At 43.2% G+C, this 18,077-nt stretch overlaps 1 protein-coding gene across 1 annotated transcript in view; it reads right to left on the bottom strand.

Moving 5' to 3' along the window:
- Positions 1-18,077, bottom strand: part of Dnaaf9 (dynein axonemal assembly factor 9) — a 116,747-nt gene that overhangs the window by 65,015 nt on the left and 33,655 nt on the right. The window contains exons 10-16 of the mRNA XM_051183366.1: positions 17,689-17,824; positions 12,610-12,691; positions 11,868-11,904; positions 5,754-5,841; positions 4,548-4,624; positions 2,097-2,141; positions 1,350-1,395 (exon numbers count right to left, since the gene is read on the bottom strand). Coding sequence (XP_051039323.1) covers positions 1,350-1,395; positions 2,097-2,141; positions 4,548-4,624; positions 5,754-5,841; positions 11,868-11,904; positions 12,610-12,691; positions 17,689-17,824 — 511 coding nt within the window. The remainder of the gene's footprint in view (positions 1-1,349; positions 1,396-2,096; positions 2,142-4,547; positions 4,625-5,753; positions 5,842-11,867; positions 11,905-12,609; positions 12,692-17,688; positions 17,825-18,077) is intronic.

The raw sequence follows: 18,077 nt of genomic DNA, 5'->3' as shown, positions 1-18,077 counted from the left end.
TGTTGAGGAAGAATGTCACTTTGGGAATGGGCTTTGAGGTCTCATACGCTCAATCTATGCCCAGTGTGGGATGTAGTTCACTTTCAAGATGTAAGAACTCTCAGCTCCTTCTCTAGCACCATGCCTGCCTGCCGCTGCCTTTGCTTCCCTCCATGAAGATAAGGGACTAAACCTCTGAAAATGTAAGCCACCCCAATTAAATGTTCTTCCTTTTAGAAGAGTTGCCATGGTCATGGTGTCTCTTCACAGCAAGTGAAACCCTAACTAAGACAGGCATTGGTACCATGGACTGGGGTACTGCTGTGATAGTCCTGGACATACTTTTGTTTGAAGGAATATGGACCTTGGAACTATAGATTAAAAGGGCAGTTGAATGCTTTAAATGCTTGGTTTTAATCTACCATCTTTTCATGTTTGTTTGCTAATACTCTTTTATGTCAGGGTTGCCCTCGAGTAAATGGAGCCCTTGGTTTGTGGCTGAAAATAGCCTACAAATTCCAACTTCTTCAGGCCCTGCCACTTTACATCAGTGACCATATTTCAATATATATATATATATATATATATATATATATATATTGTGTGTGTGTGAGGTAATTTATTTAATTTAAATTTGAAACAAGCTAGTTTTACATGTCAATCCCAGTTCTATTTTTATTTTTGTTTTGTTTTTTGAGGCACAGTTTCACTATGTACTCCTAGCTGGTCAGGAACTCTCTATGTAGCTCACGCTGGCCTCAAACTCACAGAGATCTGCATGCCTCTGCCTTTGGAGAGATGGAACTAAAGGTGTAAACGCCACGCCTGGCTCAGTTTATTTGTAAATCATTCCACTGCCCCAGCAGAGGATACGGAAACTCTGCTCTCACTCCCTGACTTCACAAGACACACAGGTATCTGTGCACTGTTGTCTAATTCCCCTGGTTCCTGTGAAGGCAGCCAATGCAAATCTTACAGTGAAGAGAAGCAAGGCTGGAGAGATGGCTCAGCAGTGAGAACACGTGCTGCCCTTCCAGAAGGTCAGAGTTCCTTTCCCAGAGCCAACACTGGACAGCTCACCACTGCTTATAACTCTAGTTCCAGAGGATCGGATGCCCTCTTCTGCTCTTTACTGGATACTAGCATACATGGTGCATACACACAAATAAAAAATAAAAGTCTTAAATGGAAAAAAAGGAAACTTGAAAACTTGTTTGTTGTGCTCAGTTCACATTTCCACACAAGGTAATCACAATCTCAGCTGCCTGGAGAACTTGTCAGTCATCTACTCTCAACAAATCCTTTGCAGATGACTCGCTATAGCCACCCCAGCCAGCTGACTCTTAGTAAGAGTGCTGCTAACTGCTTACCGTTTTCACAAAGGATAAACTATCTTCATTATCCAGAGGCACAATTCTAGAAGACAGAGACAGTAGAGAAATACATTAAAAGATTATAGTTTCTGTTTGTTTTAAAACAGGGCCTCATATGACCCAGGCTGGCTTCAAACTCACTATGACAACTGAGGAATAGAGGCAGGGAGCCCAGAAGTTTAAGGGTAGCCTGAGCTATAGGAGACCCCTCTCTCAACAAAGAACAAAACAACAAACATTGGGTTACATGTGTATAGAATTAGCACTGGAAAGAATAATGTTAGTACCTGACTCCAGGCTCTTAACTTTCCATCAGAAAAATTGGGTACAGGGACTCAGACCAGTGCAGCAAGTGCAGGTCCAAGCCTGGAATGGCACCTCTCCCAGACTCCAATGGTAGTAGCTATTAGGTCTCGGTCTCTCTCTCGCTCTCGCTCTCTCTCTCTCTCTCTCTCTCTCCCTCTCGCTCTCTCCCCCTCTCCCTCTTCCTCTCCCTCTCCGTCTCTCAGATACAGTCTTACATATCCCAGGCTGGCATTACACCTCCGAGGTATTGGAGGATGACCATAAACTTATGACCTTGTTGCCCTTCCTGAGTCATCTCACTGGCCCTCAGGTCTCACTCTTGATCCCCCTGCCTCTGCCTCCTGAGTGTTGAGATTACAGGCATGTACCACAACTGAACAGCCTCTTCTCTTTGTCCTTACACTTCCCCATGAAAGGAGTAACCATAATTGCACCTACCTTCCCTGGTTATTCACAGCATGTATATGAAAAGCCACCTTGGAGCTGCAGACCAGAGAGGAAACAAAATACAAGTCAAGACTCTTGTTCAACACTGGGTCAGAGTCCTCTGAAATACTTACTTCCTCAGTGTATCTTCCCTGGACTGTCAAGGCCACTCAATCAATTGATGTATAGCTTTTGTTGTTGTTTGTTTTATATACAGGGTCTTACTATGTAGCTCTAGCTGTCCTGGAACTCACTATGTAGACCAGGCTGGCCTCAAACTCATAGAGATCTTTCTGCCTCTGCCCCCCCCAAGAGTTGGGATTAAAGGCATGCACCATTACTGTTGGAGTGTCATCCCTGCTTAGTTATTGTAGATGCCTTTCTCAAGGTCACACGACATCACCAGGTGTGGAACAAGGATCTTATTCCACCCACTGCCCTGCATCTGTGCTGGTTCTCAAGTCTCAAGACTGCCCTAACAATACACACTGCAGACTGGGAATGGCCCTCTCCTGCCCCAGGGCTCCTGCTCCTCAGTGTCTACAGACTACTCGGATCCTCCTCCTTTTCAGTTCTTCTGGGTCAACTTGCTAGCCCTGCTCTGTACTCAAGCTTTTGCTATCCAAAGCCTTCAGAACCGAAGGACAACTTCCCTGCTTTTCCTCTGGGAGACAAAGGTCTTTCTGAGATAGTCTCCCTGTGTGTCCTTGAATTGCTCTGTAAATCTGTCTGGCCACAAACTTGTAGGGATGCTCCTGCCTCTGCCTGCTGAGTGCTGAGATTACAGACACGTGCCACCAAGCTCAGCCTTTGCTTACTCTTTCTGTAAAAACTTTTTTTCAACATTTATTTTATACATGTACATGTGTGTGTGTGCACACCACCCCATACACGAGGAGGTGAAAGGACACCTTGCAGGAGTTAGTTCTCTCCACTCACCACGTGGGTTCTGGGAACTGCATTCAGGTCACCAGGCTTGGCTTACCTGGGAAGCTACCTTGTCAGCCCACGAAAGCTGTAAAATTGCATGTGCTTATACAAGCTTAACTTCAGGGTTTAGCAAGAACTAGTCAGTAACACATGAGCTTCCTGTGTCTACAAATTGTTCTTTCTTCCTCCCCGTTCTACGGGAAGACACACTAATGTGATGAACTTAGGGACATCAGTGAAGTGATCCTGGTGGAGGGAAGGAGTTATGGCTTCAGACTGAAGACTAGCCTGGGAGACTTTCTTTCTGCTCAGTCATTTCTCCTTATGCATACCTCCAGCTACGATGTTTACTCAGGCCCAAGAAACAGGTGGCATGGGCAAGAGCTGGAGGGACAGGAGGAACAGAGTGACTGTGTCAGCCTTGTGGGCAGAGAAGGCCCCACTACCACAGCAACTAAGATCTACTTGTCCAATCACTCTACAAAGCGAGTGCTCCAGAAACAGATGTGGAAGGTTTCCTATCTCTCTTAATCAGCACAGCAGGAGAAGGAAATGCCTCTGTTTCTCCCCTTTCATAGCTAGGACCTCTGGGAAAGGAGACCTGCAACAAGATGAAGGCCTTGCACCAGGGCTCCTACTCTCCCCTCCACTCCTGGAGCTGCAGCGATGCAACAGAGTTCTTTTGTCACGTCAGCCACCTAACCTACCTACCAAATGCTCCTTTCTTCACTACTCGGGGCCACAGAGGTTTAAAAAAGGTGGGGCACGCACTAACAGGTAATATGGCAGGGCACACGCAGAAGTATTTTTTTGTTTTTTTAAAGATAGAGAAAGGTAGAGTGTCTTACTATTATGTAGCTCTGGCTGTCCTGGAACTTGGCAAACGGATCAGGCTGGCTCTAACTCACAGAGATCCACCTGCCTCTGTCTCTGAAGTGCTGGGATTAAAGGCGTGTGCCACCATGCCTGGTTAGAAGTATTGTTAAACAAACTTTCCAGTATTGGCCTTTCATATCCTTTGTATAAAACTGCACCAAAAAACGGTCTTCTTGTGGGATGGAGGGTGGAGTGGACTGCGTTCAGGAAATTCAGCTATGCATGAAGACAGCACAGAGCCTACAGGGACATGTGGGAGATGTGACAGGGGCACAAGGAGTCGCTCCCTACCACCTGGAGGCAGGCGAGCTCGAGGGCAAGTCTCTTTCAATCAGTGATTATCTTCATGTGCCAAGTCCCTGCCACTCACAACTCTACCTCTGAGGTTCCCTGCTTTACCTCCTTATCTCTGGGGCCAGGCCCATCAGGGCGCCCACAGCTCTAGTATAAAACTGCCTCACATTCTAGCTTCAAAACCTGTGTGTGATTCTTCCTGCTACAGCTCCTCCATCCTGATCATGAGTGAGTCTCCTTCATCCTATTGTTTCACTGGAACAGTTCTCAAAAGGAGAGAAGGGTGAAATGTAAATTATAAGGGACAACGAGATCTTTAATTTTTTTCTTAATTCTCATTAAAAAATACCAGCTATAGCTTACCGTAGATCAGCTTTGAATGGAACCAACTCAGTGAACATTAGCCCAGATTCCAAAGTATGCTCTGCTACTTCCTTGGCCTGTAAAAGCAGCAACAAAACAGTTAAGTTTCCAAGCAGCAAAAGTATATATACATGTATCACTGATAGGAAAGGCCCTTCTAAAAGGTGGCCCTTCCCTTCTATGTGACTACTTTGTATACCTCCAAAGCTTAAAGTGAAAGCATCAGGTTATGGGGACAGGTGCCTGCTGGACTCACAGGAAACTGTACTTGGGCAGGGGCGCACTGGCATCTGATCTGCTGGAGAGATGGAAGCAGCCAGTTAGGCAGCTGGAGTGCTGCTATGTGAGCACTAGAAACGTGCTGTTGTGTCCCCGCTCCCTCGGCTCTGGGGAGGGACCAAAGCCCTCAGTTTCTGCTAGACATTAAGAATATTTAAATAACTCAAGTTACAGATGATCAGTTAGGGGGGAAAAAAGATGTGAGAACGTATACTGAAGAACATCACATGGCTTTGCACAGGCTTTCTACTTTGTAGCAGCTAAAAGAGCTGAGAAAACCCACATCAGCACCAGGATTCAAGTTCAGTAGGAAGGAGGTTGGATGCCAAGGAGCTGGAGACTACAGCTACAGTCCCTCTGATATCTACGTCATACACAACCTTTCCACTGTCAACTGGCTTCCTTCAGGAAAATTCCTACTGGCTTTGGAAGGCATCAAGCTGTCTCTTCTCATCTTACTGGGTCAGATTTAGGAATCCAACTCAGCAGGGCAGGTTAACCGCAAACAGCAAGGAAGAAAATGGTCAGAAAGCGAGTATATATGCAGGCTTGCCTAGGAAAGGTAAGTCAGATTCTCTAGCCTGAATTGAGTTTTAAACACTCAATCACAGGAATCAACTACACAGGTCAAAATAAGCTTTACTGCTTCATTAAAATTCAATGTGATAATCTGGTTTTCTTTGACATCTCAAAGTGTCCTGTCTAAACTATTAACCAAACAATAACTTTAACGCAAACAGGTGTTTATAAACATTCATAAAATAATAGCAGCATGCCCATAGGCGGCAGCAGCTCAAGTGTACAGGCTTGGCTACCAGTGCCCTAACTCACATAAAAGTGAGTACTGCAAGGCATCCAAAGAACAAAATGGTTAGGATGATTTACAATATAATGACTACCAAAACAGAAATATGGTACTTAAATTACCTTTGCCAGACTGCAAGTTTTAGCATAACATGCAATGCCAGCCAAAACAGCCTCAATAACAGCAGCATATATCTGGGATAAGAGCCTACTTTAAAAACAAAACAAAAAAATAATGGTTAATATAGTATCACACAGATTCATAAAAAAAAAAAAAAAAAAAAAAAAAAAAAAAAAAAGCTATGCCTGGGGCAGAAGAGATGGCTCAATGGTTAAGAGCACTGGCTGCTCTTCCAAAAGGACTAGGGTTCAATTCCCAGCACTCTCACGGTAGCTCGCAACTGTCTGTAACTCAGTTCGAGGGGGATCTGATGTCATTTTCTGGCCTTCACAGGCAATGCATACACATAGTACACAACATACAAGCAGATAAAACACTTCTTCACATAAAATAAATTAAAAAAATATTCTTTAAGGAAAGTTATATGCCCATAAATGGTAGTCCATAAGTTGTGTGTAAGGCAGGCTAGCCTCAAACTATCTTCCCACCTTCCAAACTGCTGGTATTGCAGGCATAAAGCACCAGGTCTGTTTCCTAAGAAATCAACTTTTAATAATGGTTTTAAATAAACCAAGACTGGGGGCTGGATATGGCTCAGAGGTTAAGAGCACTGCCTGTTCTTCCAGAGGTCCTGAGTTCAATTCCCAGAACCCACATGGTGGCTCACAACCATCTATAATGAGATCTGGTGCCCTCTTCTGGTGTGCAGGCACACATGGAGGCAGAATGTTGTATACATAATAAATAAATAAATAAATAAATCTTAAAAAAAAACAAACAAACAAAAAAAAAATGGAACTAACAGAAAAATGAAACTCTTAAAACTCATGTCAAAAGAAACTCTCACCTTTAACTCATAGCTCTGGTTTAACTCATAAACTGTGGGTGCTGGGAATTGCTTGGCAAGGAATTGATAAGACTTCACAGAGAATACATGATTTGAAATCTGTGAGACTCTTCTAATGGTTTGAGGGTGATAAGAGTTTAACATATGGGCTAATACACAGCAAGCAATGTCTCACAAAAGTAGCAGAGGTTGTCTAAGGTCACAGAAACAGTAAACTTGAATGATTCTCAGCTTGGTACCACTCCACATTGTCATCTCCTTCAATTCCTTACCTCCTGTCTCACACCTCCACTTTACAGGTAATAATTCAGAGTTAAAGAAGAAAATAGAACAAAAGTTCAAATAACAAAATGAAAAGCCAGGATTGGTAGTGCGTGCCTTCAATCCCAGCAGTGTGGAGGCAGAGGCAGGCAAATCTCTGAGTTTGAGGCCAGCCTGGTCTACACAGTGAGTTACGGGACAGCCAAAGCTACATAGAGACACTGTAGGATATGCTGAAGAGACAAAGGCAGGAGGACCACCAGTTGAGACCAACACAGACAACACATTCTTGGGATAGAAAGATTGATGAGTGGTTTAGAATAGCTTTAGCAGAGAACCTGGATTGAATTCCTAGCACTAATGTGAGGTATCACTGAATCGGCCTGGCAGGTTTACTGACAATGAGTTTGTCAACTTCTGGGTAAAACTAGAAAGATTTCTCCACACCATGACATGTGAGTGAATGATTTGTGCTTTTTGTTGTAATTGTTTTGTTTTTGAGGCAGGGGCTTCTGAGGCCTAAGCCAGCCCTGAAGTTTTTTTTGTAGCCAGGAATGATCTTGAAGCATCTGGATCCTCCTTGAATGCAAATATGAAGATATAGATGTGTGCCACCAAACTGGATGGGGTAAAGTTATATAAAGACTACACTTCTGGGTATACAAAGATACCCGCCTCACTGCCTTGGTTCAAATATCACTCAATCTAACACTGGCTAAGTATATCCCTCCCCTCTGTACTCCTTGATTCAAATACCACTCAATATAATACTAGCTATTCTGCTTTACTGTGCCTTATACAGAACTTCAGACAAAACCTCAATACAGAACATGGCCCGTGTAGTGTTAGTGTCACCTTTACCAGGGTTCCATGATGTCCAGGTCCCCACTAGCACTGTGATTTGGAATATCTGACATGGGTCTAAGTACTCCTTAATATTAACCAGGAATGCAAGGTGCCAGTGGATTTAGTTTAGGTAATTATCAAATGATCCAGAATGAGAATCTTAGGCAGTGGCTAAGCACAGAGGGCATGGAAATGTAAAAAAGGGTCAGCTTGCTACTAAAGTGAAAGAAATGTAAAAAACAAACAAACAAATACCTGACATATACATTATGGTTAAAGTAACATATAATTTAAAAACACAATGTTTTGCCCCCAAAGTTTAATTATGTGTGTGGGTACCCAGAAGCCAGAAGAAGGCACCAGATCTCTTAGATCTAGAGCTGCAGGTGGTTGTGATGAAATGGCAACGGCACCTTGTCCTGACTCTATCTTGTGTCTGTCTAGACATTCTTCAACCTGCCTTGGCAACACTTTTGGGACTGGCCATGGCCCTGACCATGGTCCAGAAGTATTAGCCAGAATAACTGACATGAGTGCAGCCTAAAACTTAAACTAAAATAACAGGAAGTGGAAATCAGAAATCACTGACTCCATATGGTGTCTGGAAAATACTGCTAAGCTTGCAGAAAGATGTTGCTCTGATCTTGCCAAAACACTGATGTAATTGTGGGGTTTGTTTTTAAAACGCTGTACTCTGGGCTGGAGAGAAGGCTCAGTGGTTAAGAACACTGGCTGTTCTTCCTGATGACCCGGGTTCAATTCCCAGCACCCACATGGCAGCTCACACCTGTCAGTAACTCCAAGATCTGACACCTTCACACAGACATACATGCATGCAAAATACCAATGCAAGTAAAATAAAAATAAATTATGTTAAAAAAAAGAAATAGGATCTGATACCCTCTTCTGGCATGCAGGCAAACATGCAGACAGAGCACTCATACCAAAAACAACAAAACCAAACAAAAAACGGTGTACCCCCAAGCTTCAACCCCAACAGACTTTGAGGCATGAGCCCACCCTCAATGGACAGCTTATAAAAGAACTCATATACTTTTAATTGGCTTAATTAGCATAGTTGTCAGTCACTGTCTCTAGTGGATCATTTAAGTGAGCAGCTTAACATAGGTGCTGGGAAGTTAACTCTGGTCCTCTCAACCACTGAGCTATCTCTCTCTCCAGCACCACAGGAAGATATACTGCACATAAAAATATTAAAGATAATGCCAGAAAGAATTATGCATGGTCTATGTTCCTTTCTCAATTTTCCATTTTCAGTATTGGTTACACAATTTGTATTCTCTTGTGGCAATTCACCTCCTTCATCCTCCTCAGCACCGAGACTGACAGCGTTAGCTGCCACACGTGGCTCCCTTGCCACAATAAAAGGCAGACTAACTGCACATGGTTTGCTCACACCTGTAATTCCAACACCCAGGAGACACAGGTGATGGGGGATGTCCTGTCTGTATGCTGTGAATATATGTTTCTCTTATTGGTTTAATAAAACGCCGATTGGCCAGTAGCCGGGCAAGAAGTGTAAGTGGGGCTACCAGACCAGGAGAATGCTGGGAAGAGAAAGGCAGAGAGAGCCTCCAGAGAGACGCCGCATAGCTACCGGGAAGATTGGATGCCCGGCATTCTCGGGTAAAATATGGTCATGTAGAAATACGTAGATTAATAGTTATGGGTTAACAATTAAGAAAGCTAGCCAGTAAGAAGCCTCAGCCATTGGCCAAACAGTTTATGAATTAATATAAGCCTCTGTGTGTTTATTTGGGACGGAAGGCAGGAGAGATCTCAGCAAATTCCAGACCAGCCAGACCCTTGTAAATGGCTAACTATTATCACCTTGACACAAACTAGAATCACCTAGGAGAAAGCTTTGGAAATGTCTGTAATAGATTGTCTAGGTTAGGTTATCTTTGATGATTTACCTAAATGTGGGCTTTACCACCTATGCACACAAGGCAGTCCTTTGCTTCCTGACCATGGGTGCAATGAGATCAGCCACTTCATGTCCTTCTGGCCAGGAAGTCTTTGCCATGACAGACTGCACACTTTAACTGTGAGCAGGAATAAACCCTTCTTCCTTTAACTTAGCTTCATCGCATATGTTACTTATTAATTTATTCATTGTCATCATTATTCCTGTATGTATATGTATTATGTGTGTTATGGGGTGAGGAGTGTGCATGACAGCTTATGTAGTCAGTTATTTCCATTCACCTTCCCGAGACAGGGTCTTTCTGGTTGTTCCTGCTGCTATGTGTTCTTCTATGCTAGTTGGCCCATGAGCTTCCAGGAAATTCCTCTGTTTCTGCCTATCCTGACACAGGAATACTAGAATTACAGATATAAGCCATGGCATCCAGATTTTTATGGGCTCTGGGAATAGAATTCAAGTCATCCACCTTGCTCAGAAAGTGCTTTTACCTGTTAAGCCATTGCTGACGCTTTTATTTTATACTTAAAAAACTTTTATTTATTGATTTGTGTATGGGAGGGTTTGCAGCATGCACCCATGTTGTGTAGCAATTTCTTCCCATATGAAATAGTCCATCCTAGAGGAAATGCTCATTAAAACTCAGGAAATTCTACTTCTAAATTTTATTTTCTTTATCTTTTTGGTCTTTTAAGACAGGGTTTCTCTGTGTAGCCCTGGCTGTCCTGGAACTCAGTCTGTAGACCAGGTTGTCCAGAGATGCATCTGCCTCTGCCTCTCGAGTCCTGGGATTAAAAAACATGCCTGGCAAGACTTAGGAAATTCCAAAGAAAAGCTGATGAAGACTCTGAGAGTAAACAACTTGTTCAGTCTCAGAAGTCCCTGAAACTGACCAACTGCACTAGGCCCCTCCCTCTCCAGGGTTATGTGTGCAGTAAAGGCTGCTGAGGAGACTCTCCAACAGGCTCAGCTGCCTGCAAGTCACGCAGAGAGCTTCGTCACCAGGGTGGGGTGGGCAGTCAGTGACGCAGTCATAGCTGCCTTTGGGATATCCACGCTTATGTAAGTAACCCTAATAAACTCACTGGTTTACCAAGCTGAACTTTTGTGGTAACGTGAGGAGCTGTTTGTTTGGTCTCCCCAGGAGCTGGGTCACACAACAGTGCACCATACGCATGTGGAGGTCAGAGAACTCAAGAGAGTTGGTTCTCTCCATCTCTCTGGTCTCGGGGATTGTACGCCTGGCAGTGAGCAGTCTCACCTGCTGAGCCACCTGGCTGCCCCTCCTTCTTAAATTTTGTATTTGGCCAGGAATTTTATCATGGTCACAAGGAAAGTAACTAATACAACCCTGTCTCAAGAAAAAAATGTAGTAAGCAGCCCTTCACGTGTAGTGAGCGATTGTCGTGTGCAGTAAGCACTGTCACGTGGAATGCCTCACGTCTGTGGTTGCAGAAGCTTCACTATGATCACTGCATGGCCTTTGAGAGTTGCTTGTGCTCCCTGCACTGATTATCACTCCTCTCCAACTGGAGAAGGAAGTCATCATTTTGCAGCCTGTGTGGGAAGGGGATGGCACTGTCCAACCAGGCAGAATAACCAGAGCAACCATGATTTTTCAACAGCAATGCTGCAGTCAGATTACTCTCACACACAGAAACCTAGTTCATGATGAAGTGATCTACAGACAACTATTTGTGGCCAATCCCTGCCCGCCTTTGGGAAGAAGTGGTTTAGAAGTCACAGTTATGCCGGGCACTCGGGAGGGAAGTTAATACTAAGTAGGACCTCTCTAAAGTTACACTGCTGATATTTAGAACACAGCTCTGTTCCACAAGCCTGAATGTCAAGTCTAAAGAAAATACTCTTCAGACCATATGAGATAACAGATTTCCCCAAGGAACTGCAGAATGTTTCAGTTTTGGAAAAAAACCTCAATTAAATGTTTTACTGACTATGAAATGTATGAAAGGAAGTTATGTCATGCAGATGCATGGGCGCGCACACAGGAAGTTGGGAAGGTTCCAGAGGGAGGAGCACATGACAAAGCTGGCAAAGCACTCTGGCCCAAGTTCCAAGCGGAGAGGTTCTGGGGACTGACTGGGAAAATGCATGAGGAGCAGTGTCTCCTCATGACCAGGCGCCAATCACTGCTGACCTCAAGGGGAGGCAGGAGAGCCACAAAGCTGGAAGAACTAAGACTAGCACAGGACTTACATTTGCTCAGTTGTCCTGGGCAGCTTGTCATCATCTCCTATAAGAGAAATGTTTCCTTTTAAGTTAAATACAACATATGCCACCCCCTCACCCTTTCTCAACTCATTCCACAGAACCTCAGGCTCTGGAATGTTTTTTATTTTAGAAAAAGTTTAACTTTGAGGTTCTGCCCCCCCCCATACCCCCAGTTTCCTGGTTTCTGTATTAGCTAACAGCTTCTGATACGCTGACCTTTGGGAAGCGATGACAGGAGCCACACTAATCCAAGTGTCCCCCATGTCTCTTTGGACACCTGAAGCTTCAAAGTAAGCCAGCAAGCAGGGTCTCCCTGCTCAGCCTAGTCCTCCTGAAGGACACTACACAGGTCCTCAGCTACGGGCGCGTCCTATGGCAGCCAATTCTCCCTCATCTCACAAAAGCAACTAGGCAGGACTTCAGCCATGGTATCCAAAGTCACACCATCTCCCACATCCCCGCTATCTCAGACTATGTCTAAGTAAAGTCGGCCTTTCTTTCGACACTGAGAGCAGGGCAGACACAAGGCTAGACCTCAAACTATAGGATGAATCAACGGTTCTTCCCCTGAAATGCATTCTTGGAGGAATGAGTTAGATACATCAATTCTCAAGTTGCAATCAGGGAAGGAGTCAAGGTCCACAAGATGGCATTTTGCATAAAATAGTAAATTGTGTGTTAACTTCCCCTTTGTGGGAGAAACCATTATGTATTAATGGAGACTTACCCAAGTAAGGAACATGAGAAGCACCAAAAAAGTACGTCCTTGAACATGCCAGAGGTCCCTTTGGTGAGACACACTGAGCGACCTGAATATCAGGGGGAAAAGGAAGAAGAGCAACAGGAGCTGGTGAGCGGGCTCAGAGGGCAACTGCTCGCCTCACAAGCCTGGCCATCTGACTTTATTTATTGTCCTCTGGCCTCTACTCAAGCCGTGGCACATGCATGTCCCCACCCTACTTCATGAACACATACACACACAATAATCACACATTTTAAAAGGAGCAAACTTAAATATGTAATGCTGGAGAAACAATAAGCAACTAGTTAATAGAATAAAGTTTATCTAACTGAAACTGATTTAATTTTTAAAGACAAAGATGACTTAATTTGATTAAAACAACAGTATTATGTATATTCATTTTAATTTTGATTTTTATTTATATTTATTTGTTGAGAGGTGCATACGGGTATACCATAGTGGAATCTAGAAAAACAACTTTTACCACAAGAATTCAGGGGATGTCTTAGCTTTAAGTGTCAATTTGGCATTGCCTAAAGTCACCTGAGAAGAGAGGCTCAACTGAGGGATTGCCCAGATTAGGCTGCCTGTGGGGCACGTCTGTAGGGGAACCGTCTTAATTACTGGGTGGAAGAGAGTCATCCCATTGTGGGCAGTGGTCTTAGGCTGTATAAGAAACCTAGCGAAGCATCACTAAACAACTCTCAATGATGAACTGTGATCTCAAAGTGTGAGTCAAACAAATCCTTTTCCTCCCTAAATTGCTTTGGCCAGTGTTTTGTTTTGTTTTGTTTGTTTTCGAGACAGGGTTTCTTTGTTTAGCCCTAGCTGTCCTGGAACTCACTTGAACCTGCATCTGCCTCCCTTAAAGGTTTGGTCAGTGTTTTATCAACAACAGAAAGGAAAATAGAACACAAGGCTCAAATTTAAGACTGTTAGTCTGGGCAGCAAGCAACTTTAGCTGCTAAGCCCTTTCATTGGCCCTCTGTGGTCACTGTTATTTTTCCCACTTTATATACACTGTGAGGTTGCTCCTGGGCACAGAGTCAGCCCAGGATATTAGCAAATTTACAATTTATGAGGAAAAAAGCAGGCAATGTGCTTGGGTCCCAGAAAATTCACATGGCCCACATGACACAGGGACATATGGGGACATCTACAAACTTAGGAAACACCCAGCTTCCTTTGAACTTCATCTCTGTGCAGATTAAGTTCCTCTAGGTTTTTAACATTTTATTTTTGTTCCCTGTTTTAAGTTATTCTTTTACACCAAGATGGAAATGGATGTTTGCGGAGAGATGGAGAAATGGAGAGATGGGTCAGTGGTTAAGAGCATTGGCTGCTCTTCCAGAGGACAGGGGTTCCATTCTCAGAACCCACATGGACTTCTCACAACTATCTGTAACGCCAGTCCCAGGGGATCCAATGCTGTCTTCTGGCCTCTGTGGGCACCAGGTAGGCACATGGTACATAGACACACATGCATGCATGCAAAAATTCCATACAAATGAAAAAAAATTATGTTCAAGTGTTCCTAAGATACCAAATACAAAGTGCAAAAATGCCATCATTAAAAACTAAAGAAGGGACTGCAGAGATGGCTCAGGAAAGGCATTTGTTCTTCCAGAGGACCCAGCTTTGGTTTCCAGAACACACATAATGGCTCACAACCATCTCTGAGGGCAACAGGTGCACATGCAGGGAAAATGTTCATACACCCAAATTAAAATAAATCTGAACAAACAAAAAGACAAAACTGAAGGAAGGCCAGTGAGACATCTCTGCCTGTTTGTAAGCTGACAACTTGAGTTAGATCCAGGGGACTCACATGGTGGGAGAACAGAGCCTACTCCCGGAATACACATAATAAATCAATTAAAATGTAAGACAAACAGACAAACAAAAAGCCATAAAGGAATGCTGGCGTGATGGCCTGTGTCTATGATCTTGGGAAGGTTTAGGGTCATCTGCAGCCACACACTGAATTCAAGGCCAGCCTCAGCTACATGAGATCTTGTCTCAAAGGACAAACAAGACAAACAAACAAACAAAAAAAGTAAATAAACCATAAAAGAACGGAAATTTGGACAGTACAGAAAACAGCTAAATGTTTACAAATATTCATTCTTTTTATTTTAGCCTAGGAAGGAAGCCATACCAGATACATGCTGCCATTCTTTATTCTTTCATGTGTGTGGGTGTTTTGCTTGTATGTATGTCTGAGCACCACCTGTGTATTTGGTGCCCATGGAGGTCATCACTGGGCATCAGGTCCCCAAGAACCAGAATTACAGACAGTTGTGAGCCACTGCTCTTAACTAAAAAGTCATCTCTCTAGTCCCACAAGGCATTTTTCTGCAATGACAACAGGATTTTGGTACAGATGAAACTGCTTTTGTTATGTGCCTGCACATTTACGTGCACTTGCTGATTTTTAAATCACCCATAGGAGGCACAAAATCGGATGAGTAAGAATGAGAACAGACCTGCTTTTTGCTTTTTTCCTCTTTACAGTTTAACTTTAGAGGCTTTATTTTTTTAATTACGTCTATTTTCTGTGTTTGTGTGTGCAAGTGTGAGCATGTGTGAGTGTGTGTGAACATATACCAGGACATTTTGTCAGGAGTCAGTTCTGTCTTTTTAGCCAATGGCTACAGTGTGATAAGGTTACAGGATGCCTTTCTTCTAAGTGGAATGGGACTTTGGTGAAATCTTTTATTTTGGAGAGGAGGCCTTTACTACTATGTTTCTCATAATATAAATGACTTTAATTCACCTGCCTCATCATCCAAGAGAATTTTTCTTCTTGGCTCTTTATCATTAAAGTCTGTTAGGGTTTTAGAAATTAAACCCCTGTAAATGTAGTACTCCTTCTAAGACTGCATCCCCTATGAGTTTCTCATCCATACTAGTCCACATTCAGAACCCAGGATTTCATCTCAATTTCGACTTGAAGGGGACTGAATGCAACTCTTTGATACCTGTCCTCTAAAGCTCAGAGTGGCAGTTTGAATGCATCCAAAAATAGTTTTTTTTTTTTTTAACACTTGAGAGTCATAATCTTTTATTTATTTTTATTTATGTGTTTGAGTATTGTGTATGATATATGTCTTGCACTGCTTACATGCCGTGTGTCTTAAGATTCAGACATCATCATTGCCAGGCAATGGTGGCATACACCTTTAATCCCAGCACCAGGAGGCAGAGGCAGGCGGATCTCCGTGAGTTCAAGGCCAGCCTGATCTACAGAGCTAGTTCCAGGACAGCCAAGGATACACAGAGAAACAAACCCTGTCTTGAAAAACCAAAAAACAAAAAAGCAAAACAAACAAACAAACAAAAAAAACATACAGAAAATGTAACTACCATATCACTGTTTTGGTCCTGAACTTATTAGCCGTCTGCCTCTTTCTTTTCATCTTTTAGAGTCAAATGTTTAGGGAATTTAGTAAGTGAAGGTAAAAGTATACCTATTCCATTTTTTTTAAAACTGGATCTACAAGTCACCTAGTCTTCTCTATTCAGATTTAACACATGAGATCAACAGTGACATTATATGGAGATGCCACTCCTATATATTTCTATATATTCCAAAATTCTGGAGATTAAAATGGGGTATTATAGTTTCATCTCCATTGCTATGACTAAAAGCCACTTCCGGGAAGAAAAGATGTATGTGGCTCATGCTTCCAGGTCACAGACTACCACTGAGAGAAGTCACGGCAGGAGCTGAAGCAGAAACCACAGGGGGACACTGCTTGTGGGTCCAATCAAGACAATCCCTTACATGTCCACATGTCTGGTAAAAAGAGCTATTTACTCAATGGAGACTCCATTTTTGAGGTGACTGTAGGTTGTGTCAAGTTGACAGCTAATGCTAACTGGGACGACAGGACAGCAAGACTCTATAGCACATGCCTTCTGTATAGTCTTCTACCCCAAGATAGCCTGAAGGTGGCCCCAAGGCTTTCCAAACTTTCAGCCCAGAAATGCTACCATATCCACTTGGGTCTTGTGTTCTCAAAATCCTAATTAAAACCTAACTACACCAACCATTCTACCTTCCCCAATTTCCTGTAACATTTAAAAAAAATACTTTGTTAGAAATATTTAAAAATACTTAACATTATACTAAGACAGCATAGGCTTTGATGATCATTAGAATCCCATACTGAAGTGTAATGTCCCCCTTTATTTCTGTGTGGATGAGCAGGAGAGGGGTTTATACATGTTCATATATGTGGATGCAGGCATAAACATGGCATGGTAGGCATTTAAATAACCTTCAGATGTTGGTCTCTGCATTTCCATCTTGTGTGAAACAGGCTGCTGCATACACTAGGCTCCCTAACTAACCTGCAAGCTTCTGGGGTCTCCCATTCCTGCCTCCCACCTTCCAAGAGGGCCCTGCTGAGATCACACATACTTGACCACCATGTTAGGCTTTTATGTCAGCATTGGGGATCTAAACACTCAGCTATCTCCTTGGCCCCTAATGCTTCCTTTTTGTTTGTTTGATTTTTCAAGACAGGGTTTCTCACCCCAGGCTGTCCTGGATGTCTTGGAATTTGCTTTATAGACCAGGCTGGCAGAGATCCTCCTGCCTCTGCCTCCTGAGTTTTGAGATTAAAGGTTAGTGCCGCCTCCACCCAGGAGCTTCTTTTTAAAGAATACAGCAAACAATATCATCATGTAGAAAAGAACAATCAGAGGGTAGGTGAGATGAAACCTAAAGACCAGAGTTCAATCCCTGAACAGATGTGAAGACAGAAGTAAAGAACTGGCTCCATGACATTTGTGCTCTGGCCTCTACACATGTCCTGTGATACACTCCCCACTCTGCACATCAAACACACAACAAATAAACATAAACAAATGTTTTGAAATTCATACTCACTACTTATTAAAATATATACAGTGAGTGATGAATCACTTCATCGTAAAACAACTTCAAATTCAGTATTAAGTCCACATAATAACTGAAGAAGATTCCTTTTGGCCAGCAGCCCTTCCTTGTTATTAGATAGTAAAATTAATCAAGCACCGGATAGTCTGGCCACTCACCATGTGTCTGGCAAAGCTCCCCACAGGACCAGTGTTGCGCACCAGGTGCCCCTCAGAAGGGAAGTTAAAGCTGCCAGCACTCAGGTTGTCTCGTGTAGAGTGGTTACCAAAGAGAACAAACGGCTGGCGATGAGGGCTAGAGCAGCAAGTCAGAATGCAATTAGGTAAAGTACTATGACCGGATGGATCTCAGGCTTTTCTAAGTGCTGTGACCACAGGATGGTCAAAATCCAATCTACCTAATGTCCCTGACTGGCTTGTTAGGGATGTCAGATGCTGCTGACTCTTTCTGGTACCTCTGGGGATCAGTCAGGATAGAATTATACCTGTGCTAAGTTTATGCTTTCTCACTTGACCTTTTTGAGGAAGCAGTTTCTGGAGTCTGCTAT

This window comes from Phodopus roborovskii, unplaced genomic scaffold, assembly GCF_943737965.1.
Source record: "Phodopus roborovskii unplaced genomic scaffold, PHOROB, whole genome shotgun sequence".
Taxonomy (NCBI): Eukaryota; Metazoa; Chordata; class Mammalia; order Rodentia; family Cricetidae; genus Phodopus; species Phodopus roborovskii.
The sequence above is the reverse complement of the archived record's forward strand: the minus strand, read 5'-3'. Positions and strand labels throughout refer to the sequence as shown.